Source organism: Arvicola amphibius, chromosome 9, assembly GCF_903992535.2.
Source record: "Arvicola amphibius chromosome 9, mArvAmp1.2, whole genome shotgun sequence".
In the NCBI taxonomy this organism is placed as follows: Eukaryota; Metazoa; Chordata; class Mammalia; order Rodentia; family Cricetidae; genus Arvicola; species Arvicola amphibius.
In genome coordinates, this window is record NC_052055.2 from 115437186 (window position 1) to 115458937 (window position 21752).

The 21752-nt window shown below is 49.3% G+C and overlaps 1 protein-coding gene across 2 annotated transcripts in view; it reads right to left on the reverse strand.

Annotated features, from left to right (window-relative positions):
• The window catches only part of Cabin1 (calcineurin binding protein 1), a 130078-nt gene that overhangs the window by 25475 nt on the left and 82851 nt on the right, over positions 1 to 21752 (reverse strand). For both annotated transcript variants that reach the window (XM_038341128.1, XM_038341127.1), the window contains one exon: positions 15498 to 15611. In XM_038341128.1, the coding sequence (XP_038197056.1) occupies positions 15498 to 15611 (114 nt within the window). The remainder of the gene's footprint in view (positions 1 to 15497; positions 15612 to 21752) is intronic.

Sequence of the window (21752 nt, forward strand, 5' to 3'; positions counted from 1 at the left end):
TTTTGGTTCTGAGAAGCTGACCCTCCTGTACTATACAGCTATACAGTGCCTTGAGATGTCACTGTACCCAACAGTGCCGGGAGAGAGCCAAGGTGCAAAGCATGAAGACTGGCCCGAGGAAGATCTCCAGGCTGCTACTGCAAAGGGCTCTGCTCAAAGATTCCTGCCCCTAGGGCTAGAACTACAGCAACTTCAGCAGATAGCTACAACGAACCACTTAAATGTGCTGGGCTGTGAGGCCCTGGTATATGTGTGTGCACCCTCCATGCACAGGGCCACTGTTCCCACCAGCACTCTTGTGAAGGGAAAGACAGCCCCCCACATCAGGAAGAAAAAGTAGGATCTCAGCCAGTTCCCTGGGCTCTTGTGAACAGGCAGTAATGGGGCATGTCAACTTAGCTTAACCGGCACCTTCAGTCCAGCTACACAGCAGACCACAGAAGGAGAATGCCAAGGGTGGGATGGGACCACGACTGCTGTGTGGGAGAAGTGGCAGGCAGTGCTACTAGGTGGATATTATTCCACGCAGGAGGGCCAACAAGAGAAGGAGAGGCAGCTCACAGAAAGGCAGTGATGATGGCTGGTATCTGGAGGGCAGGTGTACTTATAGGGCAGAGGGTAGTGGGTAATCTTCAATGACAGGAAAGGCTTACTAGAGGTCAGAGGAATAAATCAGGCAATGGAGGCCAGCAGCCTCGATGTGCTGGGAGGCACCAATTTTGACCATGAGCTCCCTGTCTAGGAATCTGTGGTTGGTCCACTACTGATAGATCTGGACAGACAGCAATGGTGGCATCTGGGTCAGATAGGCCAATTTTGTCTTACCCAGTTGTGCCTCTCCTGTCTACAATGCCTCCCTTCACTTTCTCCCTTCTAAGAAGGTATGAACAGGTCTGGGTCCCTAAGTGCATCCTTAGGATAACAGGCACTTACAACAGGCTCCTCTGTGCCCTGCTCCCCTCTCCCCAGGCTGGACGCGAACCCCACTTCAATAACCCACTCTTTGGAGGACTGCAAAGCTGCCTCCACTTCACCTCAGGAGGGTAGCCCAGGTCCTAGGAATCCTCCTTTGGCCAGCACACTGTAAAAAAAGAAAAAGCATAATCTATATGTCTACTGGTCCCTGGTCCCTAAGGAACAGCTGTTAAGGCTTGAGGATTCATCTTTCCTAGCTGGCCTAGGGGAGTGTGTGTGCGGGGGGAGGGGGGTCATGAGGAAACAATGGAGGAAGGGCACAGTCTGTAAGATCAGATGGCCTCTGTCAGGCAGCTACAAACAGGTACTCTGGCAGACAGGAAAGGCTAGGCATGATAGCTTGATCACATGACAGGAAAGGGCTGAGCAGAACCTTTGTGGGCATTCCAGCTCCCAGGAAGGCCCATACCTCACTGTTTCTTCCTGCTTTATGATGGCCGGAGGAAGAAACCTTTGCATTCCTGGGTGATGTCAAAAACAAAAAACCTCCAAGCAGGCTCAGCTCCACATATGCACAATCACCCCCTAGCCAGAATGGCAACACATCCACATGTAAGGAGAAAGGTTTAACCCAGGCACAGATTTCTTCTATGACAGCCCAGGGCCTCTCACACATTCTGTGGGAAAACCCGACAAGGTTTGGGGTCACCTGTTCAGAGCAGGGGCCCTCTGATGACCAAATATCATCTAGGATCGGCACTGTGGTGCTCTAAGCCAAACTGAACTTGACAAAAGATTACCAGAACATACCCTTCTACGCAGATACTGTTCTCAGCATGAGAGCTAGGGGCTTCTCAGCCCATCTTGATGCTCTTCCTACTGGTTCTTCCCTCTTTATTGGTGCCTCCTACAGGAGGGACTCACTCCACACAACTTCCCTTACGCCTTCTTTCAGATAGTATGACCAAATTCCGTGAAGGCTTCCAGAAGTGTCTTCATCACCTTTGCTGTCAGACAATCATCTCCAGCATGCACACTACTAAAAAGACCCACTATTATAGTAGGGGTGCCGAGGCTAAGGGTTGGGCACGGAATCAAGTTTAGGGAGTTTAACAGTGGGCTCCAAGCTGAAGGGAGCATTCCCTTACTGTGCACCTGCAACAGGCATCCTTCTATAGAAGAACATGTCTTCTATAAAGGGACTCCTCATTCACAGCCTTTGAAGGCCAGCCTCGTCTGCCAAAGGCATCCACAGCACCTTTGCACCAGATGCCTTTGCCCAAGGCAGTTATGCGAAGTTATAATTGAGACAGGATCCTCAGTGAAAGACTCTATGGCTAGGGAGATTCCACTCTGGAAATACAGCCCCATGCTAAACCAATGGCTGGTTTCCCTTGGAGCCCAGAGCTGGCCCTCATTTGCCTCATTGCCTCAAGAGCCCCATTCTGAATGCTTAAGCAAATGACTAAGTGTTCATCTGCAAAGAGGAACAGTGTTTAGGGCACTAAACAATCTGCACCCTGCAGTGATGGGCCAGGGTCTATCTTAAGGTCCATCAGGCCTCATCTTTGCTTATCTTGTTTTGTTTTGCTTTTTGAAACAGGGTTTTGCTAAGTAGCTGGCTGGCTTCAAACTCTTGATCCTCCTTGACTTAGCCTTCTGAATACTGGAATTACAGGTAGGCATCACTATGCTAGGTTCAATCAAAATTTGCTTTTGTACTAGTGCAATAGCACAGCTGGTCAAGATACTGCTGAGCCTGACAACTCGAGTTTGATCCCCAAAACCCACATGGTGGAAGGGGCCTGCAAGCTATCCTCTGACCTCCGCACATGCACTGTGGCACAGATGTACAGACACATACATGCATGGCCTGTACACACATGTGCACCTACCCACCCACACCCATGTGTACATGTTTTTAATCAACTAAGCTTCTGTAGTTCTGTCAGGGCATTTTACCAATCTGTCCACTCTATCTCACTTTCCCCACTATCAATGAGCCTTGTCATCTATGTCCCTTTTTTCACCAAGTCCCTTCCCTGTCAACTGACCCCTGAACACAATGGTCATGGTCACTGTTGCTCAGTAATAGCCTGTTCTCATGTGATCTTTAACCTCACCTTGAGGTAATGTCAGGTCCTCTGTCCAGATGAAGAAATAGCCTACAAACACTAACGGGCTTGCTCACAGCTGCCACAGTATGAATGGAGCCAGGAGTGGAGGGGGTTTCCTCTGGAGAGCAGAGGAGGATAAGACAGACACCACCAAGACCTACATATGTAATGCAGTCTTTGGCTTGCCCCTCTCAGGCAGTTCCTGGCCCCAAGAGCCTGTCACCATGATAATCAGGCAGGGGCAACCAAGTTCAAACCCATTATCTTAGAAGTCAAACTTTCCAATAGGGAAAGCAGGGGGAAGAAGGGAAAAGGGAAAAAGGAAGGAAAGGGGAGGGGGAAAATGGGGAGAGATGAAAATTACTCAAGCAAGGAGGCCTGGCACTGCGCTAAGAAGGAACACTGGGCACTGGGTGTGGGGTACACGGCAGAGAGGAAGTCCACAGCCTCTCAGGGATCACACCCCTCCTATTCAGAAGCTGGCACGGTACAGCTAAGCAGGTGGAGCTTGGCCCTTCCTACATCTTTTGTAGTAGTTGCCACTACATCTGTTTTTCATTGGTTATGTGAAAAGGTTTCTTCTGGAAAGGGAGATGGAAAACCACTGACCTTATCCAATTGGCCCACCTTTGGAGAGGGAGACACTGAGGTCAAAGGGGCTGGGGACAGGAAGTCTAAAGTGGGGCAGGGCAGAGTCCTTCTCCAGTGTGTGTACACTGGGTAGCTTTGGCTTAGGTGCTCTCCTTCCCAGTCCATCCTGTTACACATAAGCCCTCTACAGATGCTCTTGGCTGGAAGCTCCAAACTGGGGCAATCTCAATGGCATGTATAGCAAAGAATATGAGCCCTCACAGAGCTCAGGGCAACCGTAGGCTCTCTGCTGCCATAGGCATCTATCACAAGCTTAACCTGGTAACTTGCTGAAGTGCATACTCTCCTATGGGAGCAATGGCAACAGGAGTACTGGCCAGTCTCCTCACTCAGCTTCCATGGCCACAGCATGTCCAGTACTCTGAATAAAAAAGTCTAGCACTGCCATACCTAGGCTCTCAAGCAGGTATGTTCCTAGAGTAACCTCCCGTTCCTTGGAACCCCAAAGTTAGGGGTTCCCAGCTCCAGCTCAACAACCATGGACTTCTCCCAGCTTCTTTCTCTGCCTTGCCCTACTCCACTTTGAGAGCTTTGCTGAGGCCCTATGCACAGGACTAGAAGTATACAGCACATCAGAGCCTGAAGCAGTGTCCTAGGGGCAATGCCTATGCTAAAACCATCACACACGGGTATCAGAAAGACACGACAGCCGGGCGGTGGTGGCGCACGCCTTTAATCCCAGCACTCGGGAGGCAGAGGCAGGCGGATCTCTGTGAGTTCGAGACCAGCCTGGTCTACAAGAGCTAGTTCCAGGACAGGCTCCAAAGCCAAAGAGAAACCCTGTCTCGAAAAACAAAAAAAGAAAGACACGACAGCGTCAATTGGTCAAAGAGCAAATCTTTGAAAAATAATTTACAGTAGAAAAACAAATCTGTCCTGGAATGGTCTTCTCTGTGAAAATGCTAAACAGTACACTCTTGACTGAACACTCACTCTGAGCAGAGTAGTTGGGGGTGGAGGGACCCTGGGCTGAGGTTGAGCTGGACATATCCACTAATACTATAGTCCATCTAGGGGAAAAACAGCAGTGATCCAGAGTAGCTGTGCAGAAACTTTGGCATGGAGGTTGGCCAACAGGACATGGTCCTGAGCCCTGGGCTTGATTCCTTGCTCTGCTACCTGCTGGTTGTGTGACCTTGGCAAGTCATGCTGCAGCATCTACATGAACTTCTGATTCTCTTTCAGGGCTGTCCCAAGGACTCAGGTCACAAATGCAAAGGGCTTAAGAGTTCACCCCCTCTTCTGTCCATGCATCCTGGCCTTGCCATAATTCTCAGTACCTCTAGGCAACAATTGCCTCTGGTGGTCAGAAAAGAATGCACACCAGAGAAAGACGTTCTAAAGGCTGCTTAACATTTGACTTTTGTTGCTTTAGATTAGAGCCGTGACGGCAGCAGCCTGGCTCGGCAAGATTTCTAACTGCCACAACCTGGGCCTGGGTGTTTTATGCCATGGTCCACCACTGTCTTATCCCTACGTCCTCACTGTGTGCCTCCTCTTACAGACAAGGCAGGAGACTCACAGCTCCTCCCCACGTGATGGCCAGGGAGGGCTCCAGCCTAAACCTGGACTGAGTTAGTCTGAGCTGTGTGGTTCCAAAAAGTTCAGAAGCTCAGAATATGGGAAGGATGGAAAGGTCAGTGCAGGCTCTGAGTCCATGCTAACCCCTTTAAGATTCTCAAGAACAGGACCGCTTCTCCCTGGAGAACTTGAAGTGTTTCTTTTGTTTACTCTGCTTGAGCAATTGGCCCATGGATCATCTCAGCAATGCTAAAAATAGCAGAATTGCAGCAATTCTGACTACAGCCAAGAAACTCACATTTCCTCAATTGAAACTTTCCCCTGCTTTTTCTGTCCTCTGATTCCCACTATGATGTGACTGGCTTCCTTCTGCCCCACCAACAGCAGTAAGTTATTGCTGTACACCTTGGACCAAACTAGTGAGGAAGAAGCAGCTGAATCAATCCAGGTGACCTATAAGAGTGACAGCCACCAAGAAAGAAGTGAAGGACAGAGAAGCTGGCCAGTTTTCTCACCAGCCAGGGGTAGTTACACCTACTGTCTTCAGTGACAAGCTGTCATGGAGAAGAAAAAGCCACAACCAAAGTCAGACAATGTATTCTGAGAAGCAGAGATCTTGTTTTAGATGAGGTAATGAGAAGCACTAAGTGGGTGCTCACCACTTCCCAGTAGCAGATATCAAGTTTATAGGGGGTTAGCCCCATCCTTGAATGAGGACAGCACCAGTAAGTCAGTCTCACCAACAGGGACACCCCAGGTAAACCCTTCATGGAGTCCTCCCTACTGAGTCCTAGTGAGGCAATCTGGCCCAGGTACAAATGTACCAGCACAGCAGTCAGGAGCAGCCACCTCCTTTTCTTCCCCAGTCTTAGGAGTGGCAGCCCCAATGAGCCTGGATGAAAATGCTACCACAAAGACCAGGTACAACCGACAGCTAAACACAGTCCAGCTCAACACTATGGCCTACCTACTGGTCCCCTGACTAACCTTACTTCCTAGGGGAGGGCTACCTGTCTTATGTTCTTTTGCCTGTTGCTAACCTATTTTCTTCCATAAGTAGCATTCCTGCTTGGAGCAGCTGGGCCACGTCCAGTGAAGGTACAAGCAGGTCGCTGACTTTCTTCCCCTGAGCGAGGCTACCAACCTCTTTAATCATGGGGCTCTAGTGCTAGACACACAAGGCTCCCAGCTCTCCTTCTGCACAGACCAGCCATGAGACTGGGCCAAGTCTCATTACCTATCAGCATCCCTGGAAACATGGATCTGGGCCTGGCTGACTCTGGCATGCAGCATGTTTACAGTGGGTTTACATGCTCCTTGGCGCCCGGGCACAGTGACAAGGAGAGCTGTTAAGTGTCGGTCACACTTGTTTCTAGTTGAAAAGATGACGCCGTGGGACCGGCCTAAGAAAGCTACAGGCTATCACAAACTAGGTAGTTTCTACCCTGATGTTCCTGGCTCTGACCAGTGCACGTGGTAGAGGAATCTCTCTGATGAGAATTACAGAGCTTCTTGACATTCAGCTTTATTGATATCTACCCACACAAGCCTGAACTTGGGTCTGGGGTTGGGGACAAGGATTATGCACAACCAGATCAAGCATGGTGCCTCTTTGAAACCAGAAGACAGAAAGAAAGCCAAGCCTGGCGGTGGTGGCACATGCCTTTAATCCCAGCACTCAGGAGGCAGAGGCAGGTGGATCTCTGTGAGTTTGAGGCCAGCCTGGTCTACAAGAGCTAGTTCCAGGACAGGCTCCAAAGCAACACAGAGGAACCCTGTCTTGGAAAAAAAAAGTAAAAAAGCAACTGGACCTGATGCTGACCAGGGGAGGCAATGCTGGACCTGATGCTGGCCAGGGGAGGGGATGCTGGACCTGATGCTGGCCAGGGGAGGCGATGCTGAACCTGATACTGGCCAGGGGAGGCGATGCTGGACCTGATGTTGACTAGGGGAGGCAATGCTGGACCTGGATATAGCAGGAACTGAGGCCTCACCATGGCTGGATTCCTGGGCACTGAGCCAAGATATACCTGTGCTCTGGGCTGCTGCTCTCCTCTTACTCATCTCTAGGAATTCTCAAAAGATCACACATAGTCACTAGGCACTGAGCTAGGGGAGATGCTAGGAGTGTGACAGTAATGCTTTTAGGTTTGATGGTTTCCATAAACTGTTCCCTGCCTGGCTCTGCTGGTATCTAATGGCTCTATGGAAGGAGGGCTCTGCCTGAGGAGCAGCCTGGAAAGTGCCTATCTATTCACTGCATAGGGGAAGGGGATTCCCCCAAGGCCACAGGAACTGGCGGTAGTCAGAGTAGAGTGAGTACCAGTAATCCCTGCTGAGAATGGTCAGCTGGGGATCTTCAGAGACCTCTTCTCAATCTCTGGCAGATGGCTAGTCATTCAGCTGGCCCCACCAGCAGAGGCCCTTCTTCCCTCTTAACCACAGCAAGGCCCTTGAGGTACTAGGCTCTAGGGTTAGGGACAACAGATATTGAAAAACAAAGATGGCTCACGATGCCCATCCCTTCTCTTTGTTTAAGCCACAGAGTCAGGACAAAAGACCCACTAGGGGCTCTGGGGTGGCCGCCAAGTAGAAGTGGACAAGCCCAGAGCCTAGGCAGACAAAAAGAACTAGCCTCAGGCGTGGGAAGGAACTCAGCTTCCCCAGTCACCTGCACACAGACGGAAACAATCCTTGTTCCTCACCACACCCTATTGAAAGACGGCTGGGAAGGACAGCATAATTCTGTGGGACAGAATCTGACCTGGTACATGAAAGTACTAGGAGCACAGGGATTGCTCCCTGGCTTCCTGACATCTGTCCTGGAGGCTACTGTACAGCTGAGGTGGCTGTAGCATAGCAACAAGCTCTAGAATGGTGGAAAACATACATCTTTTGAGAAGGGGCAAGACAGACAAGATGTAGCTCAAGTCAGACGGTGGAATATAATGTAGCCAAGAAAGTGAACAAGAGCTGCAGCCACAGGTACTAACTCTCAGCCTAGGCCACACAGAAAGGGTCTGGTGTGGTACACGGGCCCATTACAAGAATATTTTAGTCGGCTCTCCTAGAGCCAAGGTAGCCCTCATGCTTCCGGAAGACCTCAGCCACATGGAACCAGGATGTTTCAATCCTGTCCCTTCTGAAACCAGCTCTGGCCTCTGGGATCAGTGGAAGATCTTTGGGGTCCAAGAGACCTGAGGCTCCCTGTGGGTCAATCTGTAGTCATATGGATGAGCTGTGTGTGTTCTAAGTGCTGGGGACATTCATGAATCTACCTGTTGGGACCATCCTGCTCGAGAGAAGCCTTGGTCTTTGTGTGAGGCCAAAGGGGTAGAATGACCAATACTGAGCCTACCTGCACCCCAGATCTAAGTTTTTCTCAATGCCTTGGGTGGGAATGTGTCTACTGCCCACCTGCAGTACCCATTGCTTCTTTCTGAAAGGCTAGAAACTGGGTTAAAACAGGAAAAAAAAAAAAACCCGGTCTTCTAAAATAAGCAAACATTTTTGGGGAAGATGAAAGAGCCATCTCTGGCTCTGTTACTATGGGAACACTTCAGAATCAACTACAAGATAGGGAGAGATGCTCACCCTGGACAAAACAGCCTGGTTTCAGCCCACGCAGGCTTGCTTGCCTGCCTGCCCAGAGGTGAACATTCTTGCACAGGAAGTGCAGGAACCTTCTGGACACCCAGAAGCCAGTTCCTAGCTCCAGTGGTGTGGGCAAGTTACCCAGACAGGCAAGTCACCTGTCAACCTGACTTGGCATGTGCTTTCCTGCCCACTCTGCCTTTTCAGGCAAGGACAGCCCCTGCTTCTTTTTCTATTCTGTAACACCCTTAGCCTGGCACTGGTTAATTAGGGACCTTTGCATATGCCTGCAGGCCCAGCCTCGGCCTGTCTCCTACCCCTGAATCCACAGCTACACACCTTCTGTCAGTTCCTCCACATCCTGCAAAAGGAAGTACAGCACTGCCAAGCTGGTTCCTGACCAGCAGTGCCCAAGAACTCCACCTGTGTTTGGACAGAGATGAGACTGTTTGCTGGTATAAAAGGGCTAGGGAAATAAGCACCTCCAGCTGGGCATCAGTCTCCTGCTGCAGAAGCTCCAACCTAGGAGCTTTGATCTATTCCTCCCTCAGCCTCACGAACAGAGACACCCCCAATTAAAAATATAGTTGTGGGAATAGGAACACACATGTGTCTGAGCACAGATGTGCATATGCCATGGAGCGTATGTGGAGGTCAGGGGACAATTTTCAGGAGTTGGTTCTCTCTTGCTTTACTGAGAGAATCAACGTTGGTCAGATGAGGCTGAAAAATCAGTTCTGATTAGCATCAGGTAACATCTTCTGGGAAATATATCCTTGGGGTAGTACACAGAAGCTGTGGTCCTGAGGGGGCCAGAACTGCATTTCAGAGCTGGCAGCTAAACTCAGTGTTACTGGCTTTTGTAGCATGAGACCTGCATGGTTAAGGGGACATGGACAGCAGTTGAGGCTTGGTGCCGAGGAGCCAGAAAAGGACACTGGTGTAGGTGGAAACCCTAATGCTAGGAGATGCCAGGACCATGGGACAGCCATCAAGGACAGGGGCAGGATAGAGTGGAGCTCTGAATGACAGAGATGGCAGGTGAGCTGCCCAAGCCCTGATCATAAGTGACGACCAGATGCAGGACATTGAATCTGATTTACATTGCAGGATTTGATTTACATTGCTGGATGTTGATTTTGCTTTGTTCAGATTGTGACTGTGCCCTGGTTCTTCCCTCTTGGAAAAAAAAAACATTTAACTTATATTTTATTTTATGAGGAACACACATTTCAGAGACTGATCATTTAAATGTTTGAATTTTTAAAGACTATAAGACTTTTTGCTTTGTTTCCTCTGTCCTGGAACTCCCTCTATAGACCAGGCTGGACTTGAACTCACAGAAACCCACCTGCCTCTGCCCCCTGAGTGCTGGGATCAAGGCCTGTGTCACCACCACTTGATAAGACTATAGAACTTTTGAAAGTTGTAAAGTGCTTTAGATTGTAATAGTGATATAAGATTCTGGATAAAAAAGAAAGGGAAAGTTATGGTTTAACAGTAATGTATTGATGTGTCAAGTGGATAAGGGATCAAGGTCCTGGCTAGTATTTTTTTTTTTTTTTTTTTTTTTTTTAGTCAGTTTGATACAAGCTAGAGTTATCTGGAAGGAGGAATCTCAATTGAGAAAATACCGCCATTAGATTGCCTGTGGGTAGGGCATTTTCTTGATTAATTATTGATGGGGAGGCACTCCTGAGCAGGTGGTCCTGTGGTATAAGAAAACAGGCTGAGTAAGTCATGGGGAGCAATCCAGTAAGCAGCACTCCTCCATGTTGGTCTCTGCTTCAGTTCCTGCCTCTAGGTTTCTGCCCTGAGTTCCTGTCCTGACTTCCATATAGGATGAACTGTATAACCTGAGAGATAAAATAACCCCTTCCTCCCTAGTTTGTTTTTGGTTATGGTCTTTATCACAGCAACGAAAAGCAAACCAAGACACCCACTGAACTATCTTCCCAGCCCATGAATGAATATTTTTCCATGACAGAAGCAGGGTACAATAAGAGGCTAAGGCAGGGAGCTGTCTCTCTAGTGATGCTCATCCATCAGGATGTGAAACAATGCGACTGTGTCTGTATCAAGTTCCCTCCTCTCTCCCTCCCCGCTCCATGGGTCCAGCCATACCACTGGACATGCTGCCTGCTTTGTCTGTGTCACTACAGAGGGCCAACGAGCTATGTGGCAGGCCCCATGTGAAAGAAGTCCTCTCAGGAAATCTGGCATTAGAACCCCAGGTTCCATCTACCCACCTCCTTTAGAACCTACCTCCTCCCCTGGCTCTATGTCACATTTCCCACAGAGCCTCAGTCAGTTTCCTCAGGGAAGGCCCAGAGAACTACCCCCCAGGGTGTTCTAATCCTGGCCTCTCTTCCCAACCTGCTTCCTGGCTGGGCAGCACCCTTCTTTGCACTTCCTCCATGGTCTGCAGCATTCACTGAGGCCTTGAACAAAGATGTGCATAAGAGGCTCTAGGATAAACCTCCTGCATCCTGTTCCCTGCCACATCAGCACTCAGTGGATTAGGAGGTGGTGCTTGGAGGCCATCCATTAAAAGAAAAGGTGGAACCAACTTACACTCACTTATGCAGTGAGCGTAGCCTTTAGGCCAGGCTGGGCCAGCCCAGGAGACTCAGAGAGCAGACCAGAGGAGGACAATGATGAAAGCACCGGGTTCCCTGACATGCGCACCTAGAGAGCTAGGAGAAGCCCTTGGGTCTGCTATGTGTGCACCTAGAGCGCTAGGAGAAGCTCTTGGGTCTGCTATGTGTGCACCTAGAGTGCTAGGAGAAGCCCTTGGGTCTGCTATGTGTGCACCTAGAGGGCTAGGAGAAGCCCTTGGGTCTGCTATGTGTGCACCTAGAGGGCTAGGAGAAGCCCTTGGGTCTGCTATGTGTGGGGTTCCTCCTTTGCTGCCTCTGCTGTCTTAAGTTAGGCCTGGTGCCTAGCATGGCAAGAAATGTTGGGTTGGGGCCTGGAGAATCCTGGAGCCACGGCAGGTGCAAAGACAGCCTAGAAATTTCTCCAAGGTGTAGTGTCAGTAAAATAAACAACAATAAAACCAAGTTATTGAAAGTCACATACACTGTTGACACATTCTCATATACAGGCAGGCCTATTTGTAAAGCCAACACAGGGGTGCTCACAGGAGTGGGTCTAAGAAGATACAGTGCCTGGGGAGTTGTCATGGGGCTAAGGTTTCCCTGTGTCTGAACTGCTTGGTGGTGACAATGTGGTCCTATTAATACCCCCACAATTTTTTAAAAGTGTCATTAATATGTAACAGAAGGGTTCCCTGCGAGGATCTGAGCGAGAGGGACAGTACGCACAGCCCAGGTAAGCAGGCCCACAGGGACTGCAGGTCAAGGCACTTGTCTGTTCCGCGTTCAGTGTGTGACTGAAGGGACTAAGGCAGCCTGCTTACCCAAACTACAGACTTGTCAAAGACACTGCCACACCCAGAAAGGAGCAAAGGACTGCCTGAAATGATTCTTTGACATGTTGCTAAGTATTTTCTCAGACTTGGTCAAGGATGCAGGAAGTACATGCAGAATTCTCAGGGCATCTCAGAACTTTTCTGTAAAAATGTTATTTATTTTATTATTTTATATATGTGGGTGCTTTGCCTGCATGTGTCTGTCTGTGTACCACTCGTGTGCCTGGTGTCCTTGGTGGTCAGAAGAGGACATTGGATCCTTTGAGACTGCCCTTATGGACAGTTGTTGGCTACCATGTAAGTGATGGGAATGAAGCTCAGGTCCTCTAAAGGAGAAGCTAGTGCTCTTAACTACTGAGCCATCTCTCTGGGCCCCTGCCCAACACTCCTATCATGCTAGGCCCCCAGCCTTATAGGCTAAGGAGTTTAAATCACAGAGGTGGCCGAGGAGAAATGCCACACATACCAGGCCCACAAGGGATTCTCATAGGCCCTTTAGGTAGAACTCATTTCGGGAGGAAGAGGTTCTAGAGACCACAGGAGGAGCCGCAGGGAACGAACATAATGGGAAAGAGGCTGCAGCACCTGCCTGAGGGGTGACTTTTCAATTTCAGTATCAGCGAGGAGGGAGGACTAACTTTGAGGAAGGCACGGAGGTTTGCCTCACCTTGCAATATCCCTGTGCTGTCTTTAATAGGCCAAAGGACCAACACAGGAAAGGCAGGAAGGAAATTATTTTTCTGAGTACCTACCATGTGCCATTCTGGATTTCGGGCACTACACCATTACCTAACTTGGTTCCTACAGTTACTTTTGCTTTGTTTAAGACAGTCTCTCTGTCGTCCTGGCCCAGACAGTCCTGTCTGAGCCTTCTGAGCAGAGAATTACAGGCACGTACCACCAAACCGAGGATCCTACAGTTAACATTCTTGTCACGTAATGGAACTCCACTTTATGAATTGAGTTACCAAAGAGCTCAAAAAATTAAACAACATGCCTGACTCCAATTCAACCTACAAAAATAGGTTTGCAAAAGGGTCCACTTAATTAATATATAGTGTCTTGTAGATCAATAACAAAGAACCATAGTCCAGTAGAACAATGAACATGAACAAAAACTGTGCACAAGCTAAAACTGTTGGACCAGGGACACAGGAGTGTTCTTTTCTACATGTGTGAGGACCTAGGTTCAATGCCAACACCACAGAGAAATCCTTTGCACAGTTAGTATATTATACAAAATCTCACTCACAGGTAATGGGACATGGCAAGAGGTTTGGTTTTTTCCCCCCCTTACTAAAAAGCAGATATTCACTCGGGAGGCAGAAGTGGGAGAATCATGAGTTTGAGGCCAGACTGAACTACAGAACAATTCATTCCCCACCACCCAAAATCAGAGCCATCCCAAAATCAGAGCCATCAAGATGGCTCCAAAGACAGAAGCACTTGCTGTACAAGCCTAACAACCTGAGCTTGACCCCCCAGAACCCAAGACAAAGCAGGAGGTAAACAGTTGGCTCCACAGTGCTGCCCTCTGCCCTCTATTTACAAGCCAGGACATGCACACTATGGGACAAGTGTCCCCACACATGTATGCGCATAAACATACAAAACCCTTAAAACTTAAAAAGTTAAAAATATCAACAGTACTGAACTGCTGAAGCCTTGAGAAAAAAGGATGGTGTAAAGGTAGGAGTGGGGGGGGAGAGCGGTATCTTCTGATACTTTAAAAGTACCACAAACGTTAACCCGGGAAGGAATTCTATTTCTAGGCTTTTTCTTATAAATGGGTTCAGACAAATGTACAATGTAAGTATCTTGTAGTTACAGAAGACCGGATCCACCAGTAGGTGACGATGGGCACCCACCTGAATACAGGGCAGCTATAAAGAGTGATCAAAGGCAGGGGTGGGGATGAATGCCTAGAAGCCCAGCTCTTGGGGGAGTAGAGGAAAGAGCATCTGACTCCTCAGTGGGTCTGAGGCCAGCCTAAGCCAGAGGTCCTGAGATCCCCAGCATTTCAATAAATGATAAATAGAATGAACACATTTTAAAACACTCACTAAGAGATGCTATTAGTGAAAAAACAAGACAACCAACACACACTAAGGGCCGGATTGTGCACGCTTCTGTTCTCCACATGTAGATACATGCACTGGCTTATGACAGGTCTTCTGGAAGGACTCTCTCTCAGGACTAAGAAGAACAAGACTAGGTCTGGGCAAAGGGGTATGCAGGTGTCCTTTTTCACAGCAAATTCTGTAGTACCATGTAGTTTGATTAGCAACGACACCTACTACCGTCCTATAAATGACAATATAGTGAGCATGGGTAGGTACAAGATTCTAGACTTGAGTGCCTTCTCACCCACAAGTTACACAGCCTGGGAGAAAGGATGAGCCATGGAACTGGACACTCACCACTTGACCAGCTCCCAGTGAGGGCTCTGGCAGCCTTCCACCTTAAAGATCTGCCTCTGCCACAACCTTCCTGCCTGTCAATACCTCTGTTGGCAAACCCTGCCCTTAAATTTCTCTCTGCTAATATCAAGACATCAGGGGAAACAGAGAAGAAACAAAAACTAAGAGGGTCTGTGTGGCATGCCAAGGCCACCTAACTGGGAGCCAGCCACTCTGGGAGGAGTGTGGAAGGGAAGAAGACCTAGACTAGAGGTAGAAAGGAGTGACAGCCCACTGTCCCTGGGTGGGGCAGGGTGCATGTGGGGAGACTGGGCTGACAGGTGCTGAAGAAGGCTTTTAGGAGGCAGAGAGAGTAGCCCTGGAAGGTGGATGATGACCCAGCCTTGAAAACACTGCTCCCCATCACGAGGAATGGCAAAGCTGGCTGGAAGGGCACTGAAGGCCCAACCTAGGAAAAACTTATTTTCAAGTAGTAGAGTTAGCCTTAGCGAGAGTCTCCTCCGTGCCCAAGATCACACGGAGGAGGTGGACCTGCTCCAGAGCTACAAGCCCAAAGTCTCTACTGCACATACGGCCCCTGAACACCCAGGCCTCTAGAGGACACATAGAGCTCATCCACGCCTCTCAAGAGTGCCCAGAGGGAGTAATGACTTGCTAGAAGTCACTCAGTTAATTACAGCCCCGTAGCAGTTTTGAATTCTCTTATCTGTATCCCCCTGTCTGCCCTCTGAGGATGCCACACACCTGAAGCTCCGTAAACACCTGACCAGGGGGGCGATTCACACAGCTTTAGTGAGAAACAGTGGCAGCAAGCAGCCTCAGAAATCAACAAGGCAAAGTACTCACGTTGAAGAAATTGGTCTTGTTCCTCTCGCAGAAGAGCCCCTGTGCCGGCATGTGCTGCAGTTGTTGCCATGGGATACTGCTGCCTAGCAACACATCACGGGCCCACTGGAGGTTCTGGGGAAACAAAAGTAGGTTGGAAGTGAGTGTGTGGGCTGCTCAGGGTGCCCATGGGAAAGCAGGTGGTCCCTTCTTCATGGCTGCACTGGCAAAAACTGTGGTCAAGAGCAGCTCTTCAGACATTGATCCTATAGCTCCAGGAGGCTCTGGACCAGAGCTCTGAATAGTGGGTTGTGGGATGCATTTTTGGAAGTGATTTTTTTTTTTTTCTGTTCACCATAGCTGACTTAGGAATGTAACCTCAGACTTTGTAAGGCAGTGGGCATAGAGGGGCCCCTCAGCTTGCCCAACCCTACAAAACTGCCTTGTAGACTCAGTGTCCACACATTACTATGTACCCCTATTAGCCCCAAAGGCGGACCCTACTTACTTATCACGAATCCTTACTTATAACCTGTAGTAGAGTTGCCTTAGAGGCCTGGGCTTTGCTTGGGCCCAGACTCTCTTGGCAATGGGGCTTCTTGCTGGAACCCATGTAGGAGTCCTGAGAGGTAGAGGGGAGAACAGGTACAGGCCTGACTTAAGACTGTTTCACTAGCCCATACAGAGATCAGTCCTTTCCCACCACGCGTCTGGACACACCTTCCCCTCTCTGGGTATGTGGCTGAAATTAGAAGCCTAGCCATGCCCCTTTGGGCCCATGACCACTTCACCCTTTCTGCGGCATTCACCCTCCCCATCTAATTGACGTTCTCTCCTGAGCCTCTTGTTTGCCTAGCCCAGGACCAAGACTTTGACTCCAGGAGCTTCAAATGCTCACCTGTTCCCATTCTGTTTGCCATTATTACTCTAGGTGTAAGCAGAAACCCTGACTCCAAGTGAGACACACACGCCTGACAACTGAACCTCTGACCTCTGCTCTGCCTCTACAAAGAGCCACCTTCCCCCACCAAGTAGTTTCCTAGAACTGCTCAGGACTCTGTGGCCAAAGGTTGGGGACACACAACAATGAAGATCTTTTAGCAACAGGCACAGGTGAGGTCTTAAGTATGTACCTCTAGAAAATACATTCGAGGCAGAAAAGGCTTGAGTTTCCATGAAGGCTAACAGGAGACAGCCACTTTCCAGCAGGTTGGCTAGTAAAGCTCAACACTGATTCGAAGGCCAGTATCTTCAAGGGCAAGGCCTGGGTCTCAGTACCAAAGGCTAATGCCTCAGAAAGTCAAGGCTTCTCTGCCCAATAAGACTACACCCCTATCATCTGACTGACCTGCAGGGAAGGGCAGGGAAGTTGTGACAGCCCAGCATGAGAGCAACCTCAGCAGGTAGAGGGCACTCTGTCCACATGACCCCTGGCAGCCTTGTAGATGGAGGTGGTTCTGGCTGAACCCGCCGAGTCCAGATACCTGTTCCTACTTGAAGCTGGAATGCTGAGTGAGAGCAAGCACAGGGTCTAGCTCACAGAGGAACTTCCACCAAGGAAAGGCAGAGGCCATTCTTTCTGAGGCTCAGCTGCTGGTAGGCCATGTCCACTGCCTCTAGCACGCACAGGCCTTTCCAGGGTCCCAAGCGAATATGCTATCTCTTAAGGCGAATAAATACATCAGTGGGGTTCCTGCTTTCTCCACCCGAGGCCCAAAGAGTAGGGGTGGGTGAGATCAGAGTGCTCTACCTTTGACTTTGGTCCCCAGGTTTGAAGCACGGAGTACATGCTTCTTCACACTCGAGGAGCAGGGTAAACGCTCAGTCGCTGTTCCACCCGTGCTCTAATGCTCCAGTAGGAATGATGGGTGGGCCACATTCAAATGCCCAATTCCCAGGCCAGCAGTCATGAGCACTCTAAGCCAGTTTGAAGTCTTAGACTGACATCTTCCTTTCGATATGGCCCCCAGGCCATTCACCTCTGCTCCCGCAGGCTTAGAGAGGAAAATGGAGCAGAGCAGAGATCGGCTAGGTCCAGCACACATCAGTGAAAGGAATAAACCAAGAGCAGCCTAGACTGACCGTCAAGGCTGTGCAGTGAGGCAGACTCAAGCTTCATCGCACAGAAGCCCTGAAAAGCACCTCAAGGCACACAGCAGTGCTCAGCCACGAAGCCTTGGACTTAGTGCCAACTCATTCAGTTCTTCTGAGAGTGAAGAGGGCCAGGAGGTACTCCCATCTGGCCCGACCAGTCATGGACAGATATTTAGAGAAAGACACCGAGCATGGAACAGGAGACCACTCGCAGGGTGTGGGGAACTTTTGTTTCTGTGCAGTACTGGGAACCAAACTGAACACAGGTTTGCACATAGCAGGTAAGCTCTAACACTGAGCTATATCCCCAGTCACCCCCCCTACCGCTTTTTTTTTTTTTTTTTTTTGAGAGACCAGCTAAGTTACTCAGGCTGGCCTGAACTCTTGATCTTGCCTTTATTCCTCAGTTGCTAGGATTACAGGCATGTACTGCCAATCTAATTTTGTTTTGTTTAAATCAACTAGTAGTAACTTACTTACTTATTATTTGCAGGGCTGGGGATCAAACCCAGGATCTTGGTCATGCAAGGCTGGAGTTCTAATCTTGAGCTACATCCCAAACCCCCATCTGTACGTCTAATATCTCCAGTGACCCACCTGACCCTGGAAGCTGGGCACAAAGGACACCCATCTCTGACTTTGTCTGAAGTCAATGAAGTGGCAACACCTGGGCTATGGTTTGCACCAGACTATATAGAGCTGGGGGAGGGGTCCTCTGACAAGAGTCCAGCTGACCAGGGCAAAAGCCCAGCTTGGCTAGTACAAGAGCTAGGTGTGGCCACCTGTGAAACAGATGCGCCTAGTGCAGGCTGTGCAAACAATCCCTGAGGTAACCTTAGGAGACACAGGATGTGACATAGACCTGGTCTGTGCACACAGGCTTGGGAAAGGTTACCCCAGTGCTGTGACATAAAGTGTCCCGAGTGCCCCTGAGGGACTTGTTAGCAGTGTCTGAATGACCTGCACAGTAGGGTAGCAGCAGTCTGAGGTAGAAGGATACAGCACTGCCTGGAGAAGCCTCTTCACAGTGGCCAGCATGTCCTTAAGGAGACCGAGGTGAGAAAACATCCCTTTGGCTGGAGATGTGAGACGGCAGGACTGGTGCCAGGGCGGGGGAGGAGCTGGTGCAGGCCTCTGTGGCTGAGGGACGGGGACCCACCATCCTTCCTGACTCAAAAAGGGGCAGCAGTAGAGGTTTCACAATGGATGCAAAGAATGAGGAAAGCACTGGCTGCCAAACAGAACCTGAGTACGGACGAGCCCTTCAGACTTGGCCCTGCGCTCTAGTGTGCGGCACACTCTCCAGCTGCTCCCAGGCTGACAAAGAAAGAGCATGGACTAGACTGACGGCCGAGCATAAGACACAGAGGCTCATGGGAGCGCTTAGCTCATTTAAATCTGAGGTCCAGATGGGCGCTCAAAGGGCTCAGGAAACTGTCGGGGGATTTGGCAAGTGCCAACCTCATGGGTGGAAAGAGGGTTTATAGACTGTTGGTTCTTGTTGGGCCACTCTCTATGAGGGGAAAAGGTCCTTCAACACACAGCCTGTCCTGCAGTTTTAGAGTGGCTCAAGGTGCAAACAGGTGATAATGTCACCCAGGATGTCATCATTCCTTATCAGATATGGAATTTCCACTTTACAATGAGAAAACTGAAGTGAAGTTTAAGAGCTTGCCCAAGTTCCCAGGACCAGGAAGAGTCAGTTATTTGTCAGGAGACTGGAAGGAAGACAAGCAGGTTTTGTGCTTTCAGAAAATGGAGGGTACTTCCACTCAAGTGAACATGAGATGCAATGGCAGGAAGAAGCAGAACCTAGAGAGGAGGAGGCTCCTCGGGTGCCCAGAATAAAGTAGCTGAGAGTCTCTGGTGCAGTCTAAAAGCAAGAAAGGGGCAACAGGGTCACTGGCCACACTCGGGGCTGCCTCAGCTACCCTCAAGGCAAGCCAGATAGCCTACGCTCCTTGACTTGTCTCAACTGTGTCTGTCTGAAAACCTGTGCCAAACCACTACCACTTCAATGCACTGCACACATCAGGCTGGCTTCCATAGTTACGAGGAGCCTTAGACCCTTCTGCACAGGTACTGAAGCATTAGGGTGGGCAGCCTGTGTCCCTACCTGTACTTCTGAACTCTGCACACAGTGGGAGCTTAGCAGTGCCTGATGACTGGAGAGGGAAACAGAGCTACTGCCCTTCAGAGCACCTGCAATACCGAGATGGTCCAGGCTGCTAAGAGATCTGATCTTAGACACTACTGTGTGTCTAACTGAGATGCTGTCCTGTATCTGTGTCAGAGAACCAATGACAGTGGTCCCACAAGAAAAAGCCGGGCACACAGAGGCCAGACCCTATGATATCTGCCTATATGTACACAGAGGCAGCAGGAATCTGCAAGTGAGACCAGCTGGATTCCGCAGACTGACCTGCCCCTAGCATGTGTGACAGTTTCCAGAAGGGTAGCAATGGCCTCAGCTGAGCTCAACCCTTCACCTGACCACGCCGTACAATTGGCTTAGAGGTAACTCACGGGTTCTAGAATACACGAAAGAATCAGGATGGGTGGAGATCTTCAATGGAGAATGCAGCCTGTGGGAACAACCTGTTCAGCCTCCTAAACATTAGGACAATGGATGGGGCCCTAGAAGCGCCAGGGGCGGACCTGGAGCTGGAGCATATGGCTCTGGTGGATGAGGGATGCTGGTGGTAGTGACATCCATAAAGCTAGGGCACATCTGTCTGAATAAAGGATTCACCTAGCAATCTCTCCTTCTACATCAGTGGTTCTTAACCTACCTAACACTGCAGCCCTTTAATACAGTTCCCCATGTTATAGTGACCCCAACCATAAAATTATTTCAATGCTATTTCATAACTGTAATTTTGCTACTCTGTTATGAATTGTAATGTAAATGTTTGATATGCAACCCAAGGGGTCAAGGCTGAGAACCACTGCTCTATACTCATCAAGAACTATACGGGAGTGAAGATATGAATGCCTCCAAATCCTGGACCCAGCAGACTTAAAATCAATTTTGACCTTTTTAATAATAAAAAACTATGATAAACAGTTCCATGTTTAGAAAAAGCCTAACATGGAGCTGGTGAAATAAAGTGTGGCCTATTCACCAAGAAAATATAGTATGGCCATTAAAATTGTTATAATTAAGAATTTGGGTGCATGGGAGGCAAATTTTAAAAAAGCAGAATCAAAGCAGTATGTGTTGTATGCATAAAGAGCTAGGTGCTGCAGCACAAACTGCTGTCCCAACACTCAGATGGCGGAGGCAAAAGGAACACAAGTTCCAGGACAACCCTGGCTCCCTAAGCAAGACCCTCTCTCTCTCCAAGAATGGAAGAGAAAAGGGAATTATCCCATTATTCCTGAGACTACTACTTAATGAAAAAGGCATTTGGTGAAGGAGAGATACTTCCTGACTGTGCCCTGTGGTTGCCAAGCATGGCCCCTTAGAGGCCGCTAGCCTCTGGGGACAACATGATGGCACTGCATCTTTCCTACCTCCTGGGTTTGTTCTTGGTCTCCATTCAGACCCTTCAAAGAGAGTCACTGGGTTCTACTAGGTTTCCAAATCCTGTCTGCCCCATAGTTCAGTGTCTCTCACCCTAAGGCCACACAATGCCCAAACCCCCACCTTCGACATTGCAATGGCTTTAACCTTACTTGCAACAATGTCCTTGCAACTTCTACTGCCTACCTGGGCCCTAGAGAGCCTGTGATCCCATCCTCTTCTGCTCTCCTCCGTATCCATCACTGTGTACCAGGCCTGATCTCATCTCAAGATGGCAGTGCAGTCCTACCATCCACCTGGAAACCTTACTCGTGGCTTCCTCATGGGTTTCAGGACTCTACTGTTTCCTTCACAACTCTGGTCAGAAAGGCCTTCTCTGGATTTTCCAAATAGCCACATCATCCCTTCCATTCCCTTACCCAGTTTATTTCCTCCCAGACCTCTCACTAGCTGCCAGCAGATGTACTCTCTACACCCTGATAGCCAATGGGCACACTTGAGAGCTTGCTTTTGATCCCCGGCTCCTCAAGATGGCCTTCTATACTGTAACTGCTCAGTTATGATGATGAACCTGTCCACATACACACTAAAACATACTAAAACACAACTATTTCTGCCATTTATGGATCTTGGACAATGAGGGAGGACATTCTACT